This window comes from Cyprinus carpio, chromosome B23 (genome assembly GCF_018340385.1).
Source record: "Cyprinus carpio isolate SPL01 chromosome B23, ASM1834038v1, whole genome shotgun sequence".
NCBI lineage: Eukaryota > Metazoa > Chordata > Actinopteri > Cypriniformes > Cyprinidae > Cyprinus > Cyprinus carpio.
This window is the reverse complement of record NC_056619.1, coordinates 23177832-23196489: the sequence shown is the minus strand read 5'-3', so window position 1 is coordinate 23196489 and position 18658 is coordinate 23177832. Positions and strand designations below refer to the sequence as shown.

Genomic DNA, 18658 nt, shown 5'->3' with positions numbered 1-18658 from the left:
AGTATTACTCTTATAAATATTAAATTCACAACTTTTTATTAATTTTTATTGACTGTATAACTGCGTGTTGGGTGTTTTACATTTTTTTTTTTTTTTTTTTTTTTTTTTTTTTTAGATATGTAAAGTGTGGTCTTTTGTGCTGTTCTATTTAAAATAAAGGCAAGATGTCTGAATTGTTATATACACGTTCTTCTGCTTCGCTTAATTTTATTCACACAAATGCACAATAGATCAAACACATCTTCTCATACTACAAACATGCCTATGTAAGGTGTGTGTTATGCAGTCATGCATTGTGAAAAACATGCTTTCTGAGAGCTGTTAGTCACAAATTTGCATCTCATTACTGAACATGTCACATTAATCCTGAAAATGTATTTATCCGCTTACTTGCTACAAGACTCGTTCATCTTGTTGTCCATATTAGGATTCTTATGAATCCTCCCTACATAATGTGGACAGATCTGTCATTTGTCTATAATTCTAATAAGTCATATACAAACATATTTCCTTTCTGTTTTCTAGAATGTATATGACACCAGCTATGCAGTTTCTGAATTAAATTCAGTTCAAGTAAAGCGTCATGTTCGTGCTACACAAGCAGTCAAGGCCAAATATGGGTGATTGCTCAGTTTTACTTTATTTTTACCGAAATATTTGGAAGGTTTTGATTTTTCAAAGTAAAAATGTAAAAACTGTTTTTTTTTTTTAAATGTATTTTATTTCATTTTGTTTAGTTTTAAAGGAATAGTTCACACAAAAAATTAAAATAAGCTGCAAAATTATGTATAGAGAAATTGTATTTTAGCTGGAAGCAATGGTTTTAAGTTAAAAATGTATCATTCTGACGGTACCCATTCACTGCACAGGATTCATTGATGAAGAAATGATGTGATGAACTTGACAAATGTCACGACTTTCACTTTTTTTTTTTAATGCTAAATTTCACCAAACCTGGTCCTAAGAAGAAACAAACTCATGTACATCTTGTGACAGAACAGATACATAAACACTTGAGACTTTATAGCAACGCTTTCCCTTTAAATTTCCTGACCCACTTACTGCATGCGCGTGCATGTGAGGAGAATGTCTAATGACAGGCGCGTGCTCTGGATCTGCGACCTCCAGATCTGCAACACAATCCATTCAAATGCCATTTAACTCAATCAACAATCTAGACTGAAAGGGTATCAGGGTTTCTATGCAAGTAAACGTTAGGTTTGGTTTGATTTTATTGTGTGCTGTTGTGTACTGTTATAGAATAGTATTATGTTGTGATGTGGTGTGGCTGTGGGTGGAGTAGTTTAACTCTGATGTATTCTCTAAATCAAGCACCGGTCAGCAGCTCATCCTCCCCCTTCGTTTTCCGACAGACATCTCTGTTGCTCTTTTCCTGCACTGTTGTCCTCTTTGCATGTCTTTTTCTTTCACCCTGTTCTTGTCTCATTCATTTGTTTCTCTAACTCTCTTATTTCTATCATGCCAATATTAGAGTGTGTGTGCCAGAGGACAGGAGAAGACAGAACCGTAGCATCTGCCATCCAGCAATGCAATCAGTGGTTTGCCATGCGAGGAAGATTAAAAAGCCACATGCAGTGCAGTTTAAAGTATTGTTTCATCTTTGAATTTGTGAGTTACATCATGAGGAAGGATTATTCGTTAATTCATTTGTGCGTTTCTGAAAACTGTCCCAAAGTAACAAAATAATTCATTCAAGCTAAATGTTACATGAATCATTAAAAATGAATCTATTTACAATGAATGAGCTTCTTTGACAGTTTAATGCAGTTTTCAGTTAAATGCTCAGCAAAAATGATTGTGATAATTGTAATATATGATATATAAGTATGATTATAGATAGATAGATAGATAGATAGATAGATAGATAGATAGATAGATAGATAGATAGATAGATAGATAGATAGATAGATAGATAGATACATGTGTCAGTGATTATATACATATCAGAGGTATGTTTATAGATAGATAGATAGATAGTGCTGTTTTGAGACGATTGCCAGGTATAGTTTGATATTTATTTTATTGTGTAAGTGTTTTTATATATATAATGGGTTTTTGAGTGTTTTTTTGATTTTATGTTGCAAGAGTTGTTCAATAAAGAATAGCTATTTGAAAATGTTTTTAGACATTATGTTGCCAGGATAGATAGAGACAACAGGTTATTTTTATAAGTTTTTTAAGCGAATGGTGAGTGTAATTTTTTTAAGTTTTGATGAAACGGTATTTTTAATCAGTGGTTTGAATAAATTTTTCAATTAATTGATTATAAAAAGCCACTCGTTTCGTTAATGGTTCAGTCAGCGTTTTATCTGAAGTTGTACAGTAAACTTTAAATGAAAATATTATCTGTAGTAGTGTTTCAAGATCTAAGCAAGAGACTTAAACTGAATTCAATTAAGTAATTTAAATAGATATTGTGTGACCATTAACTGCAAACTCTAATCATGTTTTATTTTTGAAGAAAATCTTGTAGAGGCCAATAGATTTTGAGCAGCAGATGCAGTCTTGTTTTTTTATTGGTTAATATTTAAACTGCCCAGCATTGACCCAGATCTGTGGAGAAACGCCAGGCCTGAAAGCTCTTCAGGAACATGCATACAATCCCCCTGCTGTCATGTGACTGCGAGCGTCTGTGTGTGTATGGTGTGAGTGTACTGTAATTGGTTTATTTCACTCCAGTAAACACAGTCTGTCTCTAGAGACATGTAAGTACTGGAATACTACTAGTGCTATCAGACTCCATTCACTTTATAGCCATTACAGCAGCCTTCAGTTCCAGCAGCACTACTACACTTGTACTATACTGCTACTGTTATTAGACTATCACTGTAGCACTGAGCTTTCCAGTAAAAAAATTTAATATAGAGTTCTACATTTTTTATTTTCGTTATAGTAAAGTCACATTTTGTTCCTTCTCTCCTTGTCCCAGACTTTCAGTAAACTATGAAAAGCTATTACTGTGAAAAAAAAAAATATTTACATCAGTACTGTTTTATAGATTAAAAACTATGCTGTAATATCTACAAGACAATTTGACCTGTAATAAAGTGTTTTAGCCTTAGCTAGACAAAGGAGACTGGCATTTCATTTTAAAATTATTTCAAAAATGTTTTAAAAATTTAAAATAAGTTCCACCAGGGTTATTATTTTCCACCAGGGTTATGATGTTAACTTAAACTAAAATCATAAAGACTGAATTCTCCTTTGATCGTGTACCATGTCAACAGTTGGACTGTTATTAATAAACAAAAACTAAATTTAGTGGGAACGAAAAAAAATTATTTTCTATTCTCAAAGTCCAAAAGGTCAAAAGTGCACATGAAGAACTTCACACTGGACAGATGACCTTGTGTTTCTGTGGTCTACCAGTTAAACTCCAGGAACTGTTTCTATATAGTCCAATGGACATATATATCAGTGCTATAATAACATGACTATAAAGTGGCAATGAAGAGGGTTTTCTATTCATCTATGATGAAACTATGATAGTTAAGAGGATAAAAATAGACCAAACTGTTCAGTCATAATGGTGTCATTTACTTCAATTATCAAAGCCACACTGAATAGCTGCAATTCAGCTTTGACATTTAACTTGCAAAGACGTTCATGCTAGATCAGAGTACAAAATAGTGTGTCTTAATAAGTGTCTTGCTTTTTGATCATTTAAAATATTTTTAGATATTCATAATATGAAATATTTTTTACTACTTCTCTTACCTTCGTATTGGGTTCAGTCAGGTTGCATATCTCCCTCTTAGAGTGATGCTGAGATTGGACAGCATGAAATGGTTGTGATATGGATGTGTGATGCTGAAATCTGACTGGGCAGAAATTAGTCTCCCTTTTCAAACAGAAATTGGGGGTTAGACATGCTTGTTATCCTCACACTGAAATGTAATTATCGCAAATGAGTTTCTGAGCTCTTCTAACCATCACAGCATGACTGTGTGTGGCCTCAAGGCAGAATCAGTAAACAGTAAAAATAACAGCATGTTTTGACATTTTAACTCTGTTTTCTATAATGTCAGAGATTAATTGCATTTCAGATGTTGTATGTTTCATATCTTTAAAAATCTAATTATAAAACAGTTTGGACTCTCATTCTGACAGCACCCATTCACTGCAGAGGATCCACTGCTGAGCAGGTGATGCAATGCTACATTTCTCCAAATCTGTTTTGATTAAAAAACAAACTCATTTCAATCTTGGATGGCCTGATGGTAAGTCAATTTTCTTACATTTTAGGATGAACTATTCTTCTATGTGCATTTAATGGCATACACTGATCTGATATACAGGTTTATATGCTAGTGTGGTCACAGATGCTACTGTAAAGCAGATTAAGAGCTCTTAAAAACATGCAAGTAAACATACGCCTTTGTGTGTGTGTGAAGCAACAACACTACTGCAGACAGAGTCGAGTCAGTGCATATACCACCCGCCATCTGTTTTGATTATTTCATTTCTGTGAGAAAAACACCATACAGTGACGCAAATGATGTGATTTCCATAATAAAAGCAAAAACAGAACAACAACATTTAATAATGTATTTTGTTTGGATGTTTTTTTTACCATCAGTGGTGTATGACAACATAAATCCTAAGTAAGTAAATAAATATAAGCTTTCATATTGCTAACTGCATATCAGAATGTAGGTTTTCTTTAGTCTCCACAGGGAAATTGTAACCATTTGTAAAAGTGCAGTAATGACAGACCATTTTCATTTTGTGATATGAAATGCACCTCTGGGAAGGACTGTTATTTTTATCTGCTATTATGATTGATATCATTAAATTAACTTTGAGCTCATCATTCAAATGTGAATACATTATAATATCATGGTGAGTGTGTGTGTGAGAGAGATTTTCAAATAAATTAAAAAATGTCATGTCAAGAACACCGTGGCTTTGATATTTGCTTGATTTTTTTCAGTAGCTGCTTTATGGTGGATTTCTCCCAGTCTGAACACATCAGAGAAAAATGAAATATGCCCTAAACCATCTAATAATTCTGTCTGTAATGTGTCATTTACTTTACAGCATGTTGTTTATCCCATGCAGCTATAAGAAAAAAAAAATTCTTTGTTGATTTTGATGCTAAGTATGCTTTAAGAAGATTTAAATGAGACAGCAGCGCCTCCAATATTATTTATTTATTTATTTTTGCATTTCAGAATCAGTAGAGGCCTACTATTTCATTATAAATTAGTTATTTATAATAATTTATGTTTTTATTTTATGTTTTTTATGGGATATGTTATATTAGGATTATGTTATTTTGTTATGATATGTTTTTGTTAGTATCCTAGATATATTATATATATTTAATATGTAAGATATAAGCTATTTAAGCAGTATTAGACAAGCAAGAACAGTTAATCCCTGCTCATATCGAAATTATCTCCACGGGCATGATATTGCTTTTATACAACAGTTCAATAAACATAAAGTTCATATCAAGTAACTTACTTAACAATAAACATAAAGTTCATATCAAGTAACTTACTTAAAAGATATTGTTACTTCGCTCCGCCAGCGAAAATATTTCCAAACAAAGGCACTAAAGAATCCAATCGTTGTTCCAATCCGAGGTGGTGGTGATTCATTCCTGATTGAATCTTTTGAGTTTTTGAATGAGTTTTTTGATATTAAGCCACAGGTGAAATATTTCCAACTCTCAATCCTAACTATATATGTATATTATATAATATATATAATATATATATATATATATATGTGATATAAGTAATTTTCAATACTATTTAGGGCAGACAGGGTGGATAGTATGCACACTGGGACGCAGGGAACGTCTTTGAATGAATCGGTTAAATGAATGATTCAATAAAGACGGTCACTTGAGAACGTACCATGTAACGTGCAGAATTATACTACATTGATTTTTATAAATTTATGATTAATATTAAAACAATATTAAATAATTGATAACTCTAAACTAAGTTTATAATTATTAAAAGTATTACAGATGTATGAATGACTATTGTGTGTGATAATCAAATCGTGCAATAGTGTGTAACTTACTTACATTTTCAGTGGGAGCTGTTTAACATTAACAGAAGGAAGTGAGTCCCTCCCCTTTGAGTGAACTTGAGAGAAACTCCTTCTTTAGACTTCACTCGTCCACCATGGCGGTGTTTTCGTCTCTTACTCCGGTGTTCGTTGCGGTTTTGTGTGTGGTTATCGGGTTTCTCTTCAAAAAGTCCCAGAGGAGACAGACCAGATCAAAGCAGGAGCGTTCAGATCAGACAGCCAAACCATGGGTGGACGAGGATCTGCAGGATGATACAGAAATCAGCAGTAAACACAACGGTACTCTCCACTACACTCACACCATCACTAGTAAAACACACATATTACAGAGTTATTAAGGAGTAAGTGACATTAAGTTGACTTTAGCTTTTACTTTTGCATGCACTGTCCTGTCTATACATGTTTTCTAATTTCATATAAAAAATGTATATATATATATGTTTTCAGTATTAAAAAATATTTTATTTCCCACAAACATCTGCAAAACCCGTCATTAGTCCTCTTATGCATATCTATCTATATCTATATATATATATATATCCTATAATATATATATATATATATATATATATATATATATCAGGCAAAACTATAAACTATACATAATGGTATGCAAATATGATAATAAACTGTATAAAAGTACACCAGGATGTAAAACAGTAAAGCATAAATTTATGGAACAAATGGTTCGAGTCAGTTCAAGAGTGGAATGCAACCGTAACCTCCACACAATAGCATTTATGTGAAGATATCTTTGAGGAGGGCACTAAGTCGAGTGTATTGATGCAGAACTTTTGAAGAGATCTTAAAGTTTGAGCTCTCAAAGAAGGTAAGAACTCTGTGCTGGGAAAAAGTTTTGAACCGAATGCAAAGGTTCAAGTCCAAAAACGTCTTGCTTCAGATGTTGCAACATGCTCTTTTACAGCCCACTTTCAAAATAACCTTTTAATGTCTGTAAAACAATTACGTGCACTGTTTATATACTGCTAATATTTTGTTTAATAATTGCACATATGTGCAACATTCTATTTTAAAGATAACTTTTTAAATATTGTAAAAAAAATTTTCTTATATTAGATTATAATTTTCGTAAATGTTTTCAAAACAGTGTTATTTTTTAGATTTAGTAAAAATTTTTAAAACAGGAAGAAATTAGAACGATTTATCAAAATATTTTTTTCCAAGATGTAGATGAATTTGTTTTACATGGGAATAGATTTAGAGAAATTTAGCACTTGCTCACCGATGGATTCTCTGCAGTGAATGGGTGCCATCAGAATGAGAGTCCAAAAAGCTGATTAAAAACTCATTCTGACGGCACCCATTCACTGCAGAGAATCCAAACTGTTCCTTTAATCCAGAAACTATTCCTTTAAAGACATGAGACATGTCCCGATGTGGAATTGTGTTTCTGTTTATTGGTGTTGGTGACTCAATCGATTGTCTGTGCACAGAGGAGGATGATGATGATTGGCTGGACACAACAGAGGAAGAAAACCTAGCCCATATTCCATACACACCAGCTCAGTACTCTGCTACTGAGATGCTGGAACGATCTGAGAAGTTCTACTCGCTCATGAATCTGAGACGGTCTGTTCGCTTCATCAGTCCAGAACCGGTACCAAAAGAAGTGATTGACAATGTCATACGCACTGCAGGTAATGCAATCACAATCAGGGCTGAATTTGTTGTCTGATTTGGCAGAGGTGGAAAATCCCTATTCAGCTCAAAAGACAAAACAATTCAAAGCCAAACCTTTGTCTCCCGCACTCATTTACTGTCTGTTTGTGTGTGTGTGTTAAAGGCACTGCACCTAGCGGAGCTCACACTGAGCCCTGGACGTTTGTGGTGGTGTCTGATGCAGATGTCAAACACAAGATCAGAGAGATCATTGAGGAGGAGGAGGAGATCAACTACAAGCAAAGGATGGGAGACAAGTGGGTCCAAGACCTGAAGAAACTGAGGTGTGTTTCAAATAGACAAGAGACTACATAATATATAGCTGTATGCATAATTAATTAATTATTAGTTTTTTATTACTGTACTATTACTATGTATTAATGGTTAATTATTTTGTTTTTAGTTTTTTGTTACTTTTATATTTTTATGTATTTGAATATTGTGTTTAATGTGTTGACTAAAATGCATTTAGCTATGATATTAGTTTACTTTTTTATAATTTGATTATATATTTTTGAGACTTTTTTGTTAATTTTTTGATTTTATTTATTTTTTATATGATTGTTTCAAACCGGATGCCAATAATAATAATAATGTAACTATAATATAGACGGAAACACAATCAGATAATAATGTAACTATAATAAATTATGAAACTAATTATTATTGTAAAAATAACAATTATTATTGAATATTATATTATAGGTAAAATAGAATACGCAATCATTTAATAATATTATGTATAAAAATAATAATATGTATAATATGATAAATTGTAATATAATAATAATGATATGATGGCATTATTATTATTATGACACTACTATACAAAGTAATTTAATAGTAATATATTAAATATTATTATTGTTGTTGTTTTTGTTGTAATACTCTATACAGTAATAAACATTTTTTAAATGTAATTTAAATAATTATAAAATTAAATAGCATTGATAATACTACACACTGTAATTACTCTATACAGTAATAAACATTTTTTAAATGTAATTTAAATAATTATAAAATTAAATAGCATTTATTATTTTAAATTATTAGCATTGATAGGTTTTATAAATATTATTTATTGATGGGATTTTTGGTAGGATTTACAGATAAATATAGATGTTACATTTGATAATATAATTATTACATGTGTATAATGTTTTCATAAACTCCTGTGTTACTAGAGCTGCATTGTGATCAGTTTCTTCAATTTTAGTTCTACTATAATTTCATTTGAAGAATTTATATGACTTCATTAAATTACAGAATTCACTAAATAACGATAGAGACTTACAAACAAGTAAACGTCTCTTTCACAGGACAAACTGGGTGAAGGAGTATTTGGATGTGGCTCCGTATCTGATTCTAGTGTTTAAGCAGACATATGGAATTCTGCCCAGCGGCAAGAAAAAGACTCACTATTACAATGAAATCAGCGTGTCCATTTCCTGTGGCATTCTGCTGGCTGCTCTGCAGGTCAGACACACACAAAAAACACAAATCAAACATTTGTTTAAAAAAATGTGGATCTTTGATTTGAATGATGTGTAATATTCCATTGTTCTCTGCATTGTTCTCGTGTTTTGTGTTAGAATGTGGGGCTGGTTACCGTGACAACCACTCCTCTGAACTGCGGCCCACAGCTCAGGTCCCTCCTCCAGCGGCCGGCCAATGAGAAGCTTCTAATGCTGCTTCCTGTTGGCTACCCTGCATCTGACGCCAAAGTGCCTGACCTCAAACGCAAGGACCTTAATGAAATCATGGTGACTGTGTGAGATTATCAGCTGCTATAAACAAATATAGTGCCATGAAAAGACCAACTTACAGACCAGTTTTGGATATATAGAACCAAGTGCTATTCAAATCAGACCAAATGTCCTCATCTTACTGCTTTATTTTTATTATACCTTACCATAAAGGGATGTTACAGTAATAGTTTACATAAGGACACAGTTCCTTTCACATTTTGCATGGCTCTGTTAATGTACGCTTTACATATTCTGAATTTGCTGTGATTTATGCAAAACATTAAGTAAAGTACATGTGTGTACTTTCCCATGCTAATGCTTCATGGTGTTTTCTACACTACTGACATATTTGAAAGGGCTTCATGTTTATTTTACAGTCATTGCAAGATAATGCCATTTGTATTGCAAAAATATTTTTTTTAATAATCATCTCTAAATTACAGTCCACCATAGGGTTATTACTGTAACAAAGCACATATAGTTAAAGATGAAGTGTGTCATTGGTTAGATATCGAAATACCCATCTTTTTATGCAGAGACAACTATGCATAAGCTATTTGTAGGATAATTCAACCGAAAAGTATAAACACTCTGTTCTATAATATTTGTATATATCTAGATATATATATATATATAATATATAATATAATATATACTATGTTCTATAATTTGTATATATATATATATATAATATTAATTATATAATATTAATATATAGTAATATATATATTCAATTAAATGCATAATAGCAAACCGCAAAAATATACAGGTACATATTAATACCTGTATATATATGGAAGAATTGTGGATATTATATATATATATATATATATATGTGTGTGTGTGTATGTGTGTGTGTGTGTGTGTGTGTGTGTGTGTGTGTGTACATCATACAACAAACATACAGCAATCAAAACCAGTAAAAGCAATAAAGTACTGTAAATAGTCCCAGTTAGTCTAACGCAGTACATGTAGCAAGTTTTTTTTTATTTTTTAATAAAAAATAAAAATGTAACAAGTATACAAGTATTACTATTGTTAGAGGGTAATTTTTGGTAATAAACAAAAGGAAAACAAGTAGAATAGAAATAGAAATGCTAGTGTTAGTGGGTCAAGTAGTGTGTGTGTGTGTGTGTGTGTGTGTGTGTGTGTGTGTGTGTGTGTGTGTGTGTATGAATTTTATGATTTTATGATTTTTTTATTTTATGAGTCTTATGATTTTACGACTTTTTTTGCAAATAAAGGTGAATTGTGTCATTTGTTAGATGTTAAACAACTTTCTTCTATCCCATGTTATTATGCAGAGACAACTTATGTAAGACTTTTATTATGATAAATACAAACAGATGTAAGAGAATGACAGTACATCATCAACTTGTGTAAGATATTTGTAGAATATTTCAACAGAAAGTGTAAACACGTCAATATGTGAATTTAAAGCAGCTAAAATATTATATAATAATATAAAAATGTATATATTTTTATTCTATAATATAATAATCATTTTACAAATATAACGTATAAGTTGTTTAAAAAAACGAGTACTTTTATTGGTTTATTATTATTTTTATTTTATTTTATTTTTTTTTAACCCAAACGGGGATTTTATTTTGAAAAGCCGGACGTACAAGGAAACAAAGAAGGAAATCAAAAGAGTTGACGTATTTGTTGACTAATACAGGAAGTTCTTTTACTTAGTTGACAGCTTTCCTTAATCGATTGCCTTACTATATTTGTATTTAGTGATCGATGTAAGGCAGTGAATATGTAATATATCTCAACATCTTTCTAGCTGGAGTGTTGTGCGTCAGGCAGCGGTGTAGTGTGAGTGTTTGTGGAGGTGTTGTTGACTGAAGCCGGTGGAGATGTGCTCGCTGGAGAAGGTGCTGGGGGACGCGCGGACGCTGCTCGAGCGCCTGAAGGAGCACGACACTGCCGCGGAGACTCTCATCGAGCAGTCGAGCGTCCTCAGCCAGAAGATCCACAGCATGAAGGAGGTCGGAAACTCTCTTCCTGACAAGGCATGATATGACATTTCTTACTGACCACCCTACAGAGCACACACATGACCTCTAAGAGCATGCACGGCACAGGTTACAGTTGTGTGCATGTGTTATTGCATGTACATTGCACAATATGAGCTATTTATTGTTGCACAGTATGGGGTTTAGTGGGTAAGATCTGGACTGATGAACCAAAGGCTGTAGGTCGGATGGGTAGATAGCTTAGTTTCATTATTGTCACTGTTTTGCCCTTGATCAAGACACTACACTGCAATAAATAAATAAATAAATAATGGGTAGATAGCTTAGTTTCTCAGTGTTTTTGTATATTTTTATATATATAAATATTCCTAAATTACAAAACATTTACTTCAAAAAGCGAAATTATATTAGATTTTGTTTTCTGCGAAAAATAATCAAGTGTGTACTTAAGACAAAAAAATCTGTCTCAAATGGGTAAGAAAAAAAAACTTAATTTAAGGGGGGGGAAATATTATTTTCGTACTCCATTGACTGTTGACTACCATCTATTTTTCTTGTTTTAACATAAACACATAATTTTGATTTAAAAAAAACTGTAAAACGAGACATTTTTTATATTTTATATCTTGAGTTATTTTCATTCTCTTGTAAATATGTCTTGATTAAAAAAAAAAAACAAGCAAAAAGTAAAAACGAACAACTTGTTTCAACAAACAAATGACAAACAAATTAATTTTATGAAAAACATTTATTAATATTATTTGCATTGTGCTGCATTTTGGACTGAATTTAATTTTATTATAATAATAAATGTAAAAATTGTTTAAAATTAAGAACCCTGCAACTAACAATTATTTTAATTATTGGTTAGTCTGTTGTTTATTTTTTATTTTTTTAAATGATCTGATATTGTTTATATATTCATATGTGTGTTTGTTTGTGTAATTTTTTTAATTAATCTATCATAACATTTTCTTATCATTTACTTTCAATCTTGATTATTGTTGCTTTTATTGATAAAATGTTGCAGCCCTAACTATTATTTTGATAATTGATTATTCAAATTTATTTCATGGATTAATCAGATTTAAAAAAAGAATAAAATCTATAGATGGGCACACTGTGTGCAGTCTGAATGAACTTATAATCAAATTTGTTGTCAATTTAGTTGTAGCAGTTCTAGAACCCTACATATGGTGCGTCTCTAATAACTAATAAATGAAGAATAACCAAGAACTACTCATTATGAATTTCTGTTTGTCCTGTTTTTAGTACACGGAGGAAAGCACAGAGTATCAGGAGCTGTCCAGACACAAACCTCACGTCCTGCTGACCCAGGAGAACACCCAAATCAAAGACCTCCAGCACGAGAACAGAGGCAAGACGGCACGCGTTTCTTTAAAGTGTCTTGCATTTTTTAAAAGGAATCTCTGATTGAACTCTTTGTGCTGTTCACAGAGCTCTGCCTCTCTCTGGAGGAGCACCAGTACGCTTTAGAGCTGATCATGGGCCGATACCGAAAACAGATGCTTCAGCTGATGATGGAAAAGAAAGAGCTGGATACCAAACCTGTGCTCAGCCTTCACCGGGATCATGCCAAGGTGCCACACCGTTGCTTTCTTAAAAGAACAGTTCACACAAAAATGAGAATTAGTTGTGAATGTACTCCAAGATGTAGAGGAGTTTGTTTCTTCATCAGAACAGATTTGGAGAAACGTAGCATTACCTCACTTGCTCACAGATGGTTCCATTGCAGTGAATGGGTGCCGTCAGAATGAGAGTCCAAACAGCTGATAAAAACATCACAATAATCCACACCACTCCAGTCCATCAATTAATGTCTAATGAAGCATAAAGCTGCGTGTTTGTAAGAAACAAATTCATCATTAAAGTGTTTTAAACTTGCTTCTGGCTGAAATATAAATCCATAATCCATGATAATGCTTCCTGTATCCTCCTGTTGTCCTCTCACATCAAAATCCACCAACATGTTTGTTTTGGGCTGTTTTTGCTTGTAAATGATGCTCGATCTGTGCATATTTCTCTACTGCTGCAGACGAGACAACTTTTCACCGAAGAAAACAATATTATGAATACAGGACTCATATTTTAGCTGGAAGCAATGGGTCGAAGTTAAAAACATCTTGATGGATTTGTTTCTTACAAACATGCAGCTTTTCATTTCACAAGGCATTAACTGATGGACTGAAGTGGTGTGGATTACTTGTGGATTATTGGGATGTTTTTATCAGCTCTCTTTCTGACGGCACCCATTCACTCCAGAGGATCCGCTGGTGAGCAAGTGATGTAATGCTACAGTTCTCCAAATCTGTTCACTTGAAGAAAGAAACTCTATAAGCCTTTATTCCAGGAGGTTCAAAGCCAGCTGGAGCGGATCTGTGAGATGGGTCAAGTGATGCGTCAGGCTGTTCAGATGGACGAGCAGCGCTACTGCTCTGTAAAACAGCGACTGGCACAGCTCCAGGTAATGGCTTTATTGTAATTCATCACCTTATCATTTCTGCTGTCACATGCTCATGTAACACATCTTTTTCTTGATGCAGATTGAAAACAAGGAGCTCAGGGGTCTGCTGTCCATCAGCAACAGCTCCGTGAGGCCGCAGCGAGAGGAGACAAACCCAGCAGAGAGCCCAAAGAAACAAGAGCCCTAATAGAGGAAATGTTACTTTCGATGGCAGTTTGTTTATTTGTATGTCTGCTGACGGTAACATCTGTATCGGGTTCTCTAGTGTTGAATTGAACTGGCGGTGGTTTAACTTCCTGCTGCCCGATGATGCACTTTCTGATGTTTGTTATTATTAATGATGCTAATGTTGTTGTTCAGGAAAGACGTATCACCTCTTTAGTTTTTTAATAATAGATGCTTAATAACTTTTATGCAAATGTGCATTATAGATCAGCTCTGGCTTTATTTCTATTTGCATTTTCAAAAAAAGAAGTTTATCTTAAAATGAGGTTTTTCCCTTAAATTAATTTAGAATGAGTATAGGTCTTTTTTTTAGGTCACATGATTCAGTTGTGTTTGGAGTACACTCTATGTATGTGAAAACTATTATTAACAGACCTATTCAGTAACTAGCTATTGAGAAAGTTGTGTGTTTCAGCAGTGTTGCATCTTTCAGCAGTTTGATGTGATAATCTCGTACGTCGTGTCACATGTACACAGTTTTGCGATGAGAATCTTCTTAAAAATGCCTGTAAGCATTTGCCAGTCTTTTTATTGTTAATTGTTGTATTTTCATTTTCATCTCAGGAAAGCTATCATATGTACCGCAGTTGTTATTTTGTATGACACAGTGTGTAAAATAAAATACAAGTATTCAAGTTGGTTGTTGATTCAAGAAGGTTGATGTTTATGTGATAAATGATGAAGTATGATATTGTATGAATGTCTTCCTTGAAACCATCATATGGTGTGACAGTTAATCTCCATAAATATTTAAATATTCAATTTACATGTAAAATAAACTAAAGGGATATTATTATTATTATTTTTTTTTATAATTTGTATTGTCTAATTGTTGAGCTATAATTAATATTTATTGAAAATTTCCATTAAAAATATTTTCAATATATTTGTTTACCCAAAATATCTGAACAGATTAAAATTTTAAATTAGTTCAAAATATTTATTTATTTTAAATTAGATTTTTTTAAAAATAATTTCTAAATATTTAATCTTTCTATCTGCATAAGAAAATATAAAAATACAATCTAATTTAAAATATAAACAATGTTTTGAAATTTTTAGTTTTGGTCTTAGATTTTTTATTTCAATATTTGTAACTTTTGTGATACTTTAAATATTACAATGATGTTTATCCTTTTTTTAAAAATTGTAAATAGTTGGTTATTCGATTCACTAAGTATATAATTATTCTATTTACATTTAAATATATTTTAACATTTTTAAAATGTCTGATTATTAAGCTGAAATTAATATTTAATGAAAATTTCAGTTAAATATAAATTAATATTAAACTTTTAAATATTTAATGAAAATGTACATATATATAAATACCTGTATGTAAAATCCAAAAAGAATATTATTAAAAAAAATTCAAAATATTTGTTTATATGTTAATTTACATTTTGAAATAAAAAGAATATTATTAAAAAAAATTCAAAATATTTGTTTATATGTTAATTTACATTTTGAAATATTTATTTAAATTAAAAAGTTGATTATCAAGCTATAATTAATATACTTGGATTTCGGAGTGCTATTGAATAATGCAAATTTCCATTAAATACTGATGTATTTTCCACTAATAACAAAGTAACAAAAACGTGCACTTTTTCTCCGCCTGTCCAGCTGGTGGCGCCATGCCGCAGGCCCGCGGCGCGTGCACACTCCTCCACTGCCGGGGAAGGAAAGTACTCCACCAAAGTCATCCGCATTATTTTCGCCGTCCGCTGTTATCATGTCTGAGAAAGAGCTCGGCCAAAAGTGGGACCGCTGCCTCGCAGACAGCGCGATTAAACTCGGTAAGAACTCATCTTATTTAATAATCAGTTTTGTTGTAACGCCCGTGTAGGACACGCAGGTCACGCGACGGGTTTGGCTCAAAACACAGTGCACTGTCGACCAAGACGCCTGCGAGGACGCCGATAAATGATGTTTTAAAAGCGCATTAGGAGAACTATGGTTTTATTAATGTGTTATATTAAAAAGGTTAGGCGAGTTACTACTCGGACCCCCTACTGGTTACAGTGGGATTTTAGACATACTATGTTAAATCTGTTTTTTGGACTGTTTTTCTATTATGTAACGTTACCCTGGTAATTATCATGGTATACTTTAAAGCACCATATCTGTATCTGGGGCAGTACCTTTACACCTCTGTTGCTTTTTGGTACTAATTTATACACTTTAGGTATAAAAGTGTACCTTTACTGCGCCTGTGACAGCTTTTGTACCTTTTTTTTCTGAGAGTGTATGATAGTAGTTGGATACAATATAGGATCAAACGGAATAGTTATTATTCTGGATTCATGAACATGCAGCTGTTCTCCAGCATCCAGAGAGACCAGTTATTAAGCTTTGTTTATGTGACCCTGGAGCACAAAACCAGTCATAAATAGCACTAGTATATTTGTAGCAATAGCCAACAATACACTGTATGGGTCAAAATTATCATTTTTTGTTTTGTACCAAAAATCATTAGGATATTAAGTAAAGATCATGTTCCTTGAAGATATTTTGTAAGTTTCCTACCATAAATATATCAAAACTTGACAACTTTATCCAAAATTTTTTTTTTTTTTTTGCACCCTCAGATTTTCAAATAGTTGTATCTCAGCCACTTTTTTCCTATCCTAACAAACCATACATCAATGGAAAGCTTATTTATTCAGATTGTTTCACATATGGGCATGCTGGGTAATTTTGTAATATAATATTTGTTTCTTATAGGGACCGGTCTGGGTCTAGGAATTGTGTTCTCCGTTGTATTCTTCAAGCGTAAGTGTATATTATATTGTATCTTGTGTAAAGCAGATTTATTAGAACGTGTCTTCATCCATGCTAATGTGAAGATTTGTTTGTGCAGGCAGGACATGGCCCATTGCGTTTGGGACAGGACTGGGTCTTGGCATGGCTTATTCCAACTGCCAGAATGACTTGAGGTCACATTATGTGCTGCACAGTAAAGTTGCTAAGGTTTGTGTTTTGATTATAGATATTATATATTATCACGTGTTGTCTTGGTCAGATGTCACCTAGCTGTTCATGTCTGTTTGTTTTGGAGAGCTTGGCCTCATTTATAAAAACATGCATAGAATTATCCAAGGTATCGCTCAATATTTTTATCAATTGTTTATAAATTGTACATACAACAATATGTGGTAGAGTATAATTTAGAGTATTGTATTTTTTGTTTTTAATTCAAATTAGATTTTTTTTAAAGTTTGTATTAGCTTTAATATTTACATTTTCTTTTAATTTTCAAGTTTTAATAATTTTAATTTGTTTTATGAATCAGCTTCATCTGGATGATGTTGTTATCAGCGCTACAATATTTCAGTAAATGTAACAAATGAATTTGGATTGAATTACAATTAGTCCACTCAAATAAAGCTTCATGTTTAATAGAAAAATATAATAATATAAGAAAATCATTATATTATATAATTCAGATTAATTTATTTTTAGTATGTTAGACTGATTATTAATAATGAATTTTACATATTTTATATATGTCTGTGTAGCTATTTCGTTTTAGTACTTCAATTTTGAAATGTTTAGTATTTTAGTACTTAAATGAAATTTTTTTGCATTTGCAGCTAGCTGAAGTAAAATATACAAAATGATTTCACTTAATGTTTATTTCAAGTAATTATGGTTTTAGTTAATTGTAACCCTGACAAAAATGTACTTTTGCCCATCTATATAGTAATTTATGTTCTTCAACAATTAATTTGTTGCAGTGTTTGTTAAATTGTGATTCTTTTGCATATAAATATTAAAACATAGGTCCCAGAACTGCGGACATGCACATATAAAATTAAATCATTGTAATAAATGATAAATTCACTGGAAATAACATGCATTGTTCAGAAAATGTGAAGGGTGGAATTTGATTATTTAGCATATTCAGATTATATCAGAAAAACATTTTAATGATTAATGATTTTAATGATTATGTGATAATATAATTTAATTGTAAATACCTTGTTTATTAAGTTTTGTTACTTGTAAGTTGTGTTTCTTATGAATTGTTTTTTTTATGTATTTTTTTTTTGGTTTGTTCCTTTTCTTTTCTGGATTTGTTTGTGAATTTTAACAGAAGAGCATATTCATGGAATTGCTCTGCCTCAACACATTTGAAGATCAGTGTTTCAGTCCTGACCTGTTTTCTCTGGTCTCTTTCAGGAGCAGTAGAGTCGTATCAGTTATGGATTCTGTCATCTGCCTTGCTTTTCATATTCAAAGCCTGACACAATCAGACTGGTTGTCTTTCTTTCTCCATAACATCCATGTTCTTGTACATGAAAGTCTGTATATATTTAATAAAATATTAAAAAGGAGATTTGAAATTTGCTAAGGATGATTTGAATGTGATCATTATTATTATTTTTTTTTAAATGGCCCTACAATAACGTGTTCCAAAAATCATATTTAAAAATTATAACCCCAGTGATAGCAGCCTACGC

General features: G+C 32.1%; 3 protein-coding genes across 4 annotated transcripts; all 3 read left to right on the top strand.

Moving 5' to 3' along the window:
• The first annotated feature begins 6127 nt into the window (after positions 1-6127).
• On the top strand, positions 6128-9804 carry iyd (iodotyrosine deiodinase). The gene is made up of 5 exons (XM_042750397.1): positions 6128-6348; positions 7524-7727; positions 7874-8033; positions 9069-9225; positions 9342-9804. Exons 1-5 carry the CDS (start codon positions 6165-6167, stop codon positions 9522-9524), a joined length of 888 nt encoding a protein of 295 aa, XP_042606331.1. The 5' UTR covers positions 6128-6164; the 3' UTR covers positions 9525-9804.
• Positions 9805-11128: 1324 nt separating this feature from the next.
• sike1 (suppressor of IKBKE 1) lies at positions 11129-14831 on the top strand. Of its 2 annotated transcripts, none has more exons than XM_019103149.2 (5): positions 11129-11494; positions 12755-12860; positions 12941-13083; positions 13854-13967; positions 14047-14831. In XM_019103149.2, exons 1-5 carry the CDS (start codon positions 11363-11365, stop codon positions 14152-14154), a joined length of 603 nt encoding a protein of 200 aa, XP_018958694.1. In that variant the 5' UTR covers positions 11129-11362; the 3' UTR covers positions 14155-14831. The 2 variants fall into 2 exon arrangements, with proteins under 2 accessions (XP_018958694.1, XP_018958693.1); XM_019103148.2 differs by having other exon boundaries at positions 11132-11518.
• A 1007-nt stretch (positions 14832-15838) lies between these two features.
• micos10 (mitochondrial contact site and cristae organizing system subunit 10) lies at positions 15839-18549 on the top strand. Its single transcript, XM_042751313.1, has 4 exons — positions 15839-15991; positions 16920-16967; positions 17056-17165; positions 18378-18549. Exons 1-4 carry the CDS (start codon positions 15928-15930, stop codon positions 18384-18386), a joined length of 231 nt encoding a protein of 76 aa, XP_042607247.1. The 5' UTR covers positions 15839-15927; the 3' UTR covers positions 18387-18549.
• The last annotated feature ends 109 nt before the right edge of the window (positions 18550-18658 follow it).

Excerpts from the sequence above, each read along its gene's own strand:
- iyd (XM_042750397.1), top strand. The coding sequence starts at position 6,165 with ATGGCGGTGTTTTCGTCTCTTACTCCGGTGTTCGTTGCGGTTTTGTGT. Across the intron at positions 8,034-9,068 it reads CAAGACCTGAAGAAACTGAG|GACAAACTGGGTGAAGGAGT; the intron begins GTGTGTTTCAAA and ends TCTCTTTCACAG. Across the intron at positions 9,226-9,341 it reads TTCTGCTGGCTGCTCTGCAG|AATGTGGGGCTGGTTACCGT; the intron begins GTCAGACACACA and ends GTTTTGTGTTAG.
- sike1 (XM_019103148.2), top strand. The coding sequence starts at position 11,363 with ATGTGCTCGCTGGAGAAGGTGCTGGGGGACGCGCGGACGCTGCTCGAG. Across the intron at positions 13,084-13,853 it reads TTCACCGGGATCATGCCAAG|GAGGTTCAAAGCCAGCTGGA; the intron begins GTGCCACACCGT and ends CCTTTATTCCAG. Across the intron at positions 13,968-14,046 it reads AGCGACTGGCACAGCTCCAG|ATTGAAAACAAGGAGCTCAG; the intron begins GTAATGGCTTTA and ends TTCTTGATGCAG.
- micos10 (XM_042751313.1), top strand. The coding sequence starts at position 15,928 with ATGTCTGAGAAAGAGCTCGGCCAAAAGTGGGACCGCTGCCTCGCAGAC. Across the intron at positions 15,992-16,919 it reads AGACAGCGCGATTAAACTCG|GGACCGGTCTGGGTCTAGGA; the intron begins GTAAGAACTCAT and ends TGTTTCTTATAG. Across the intron at positions 16,968-17,055 it reads CTCCGTTGTATTCTTCAAGC|GCAGGACATGGCCCATTGCG; the intron begins GTAAGTGTATAT and ends TTGTTTGTGCAG.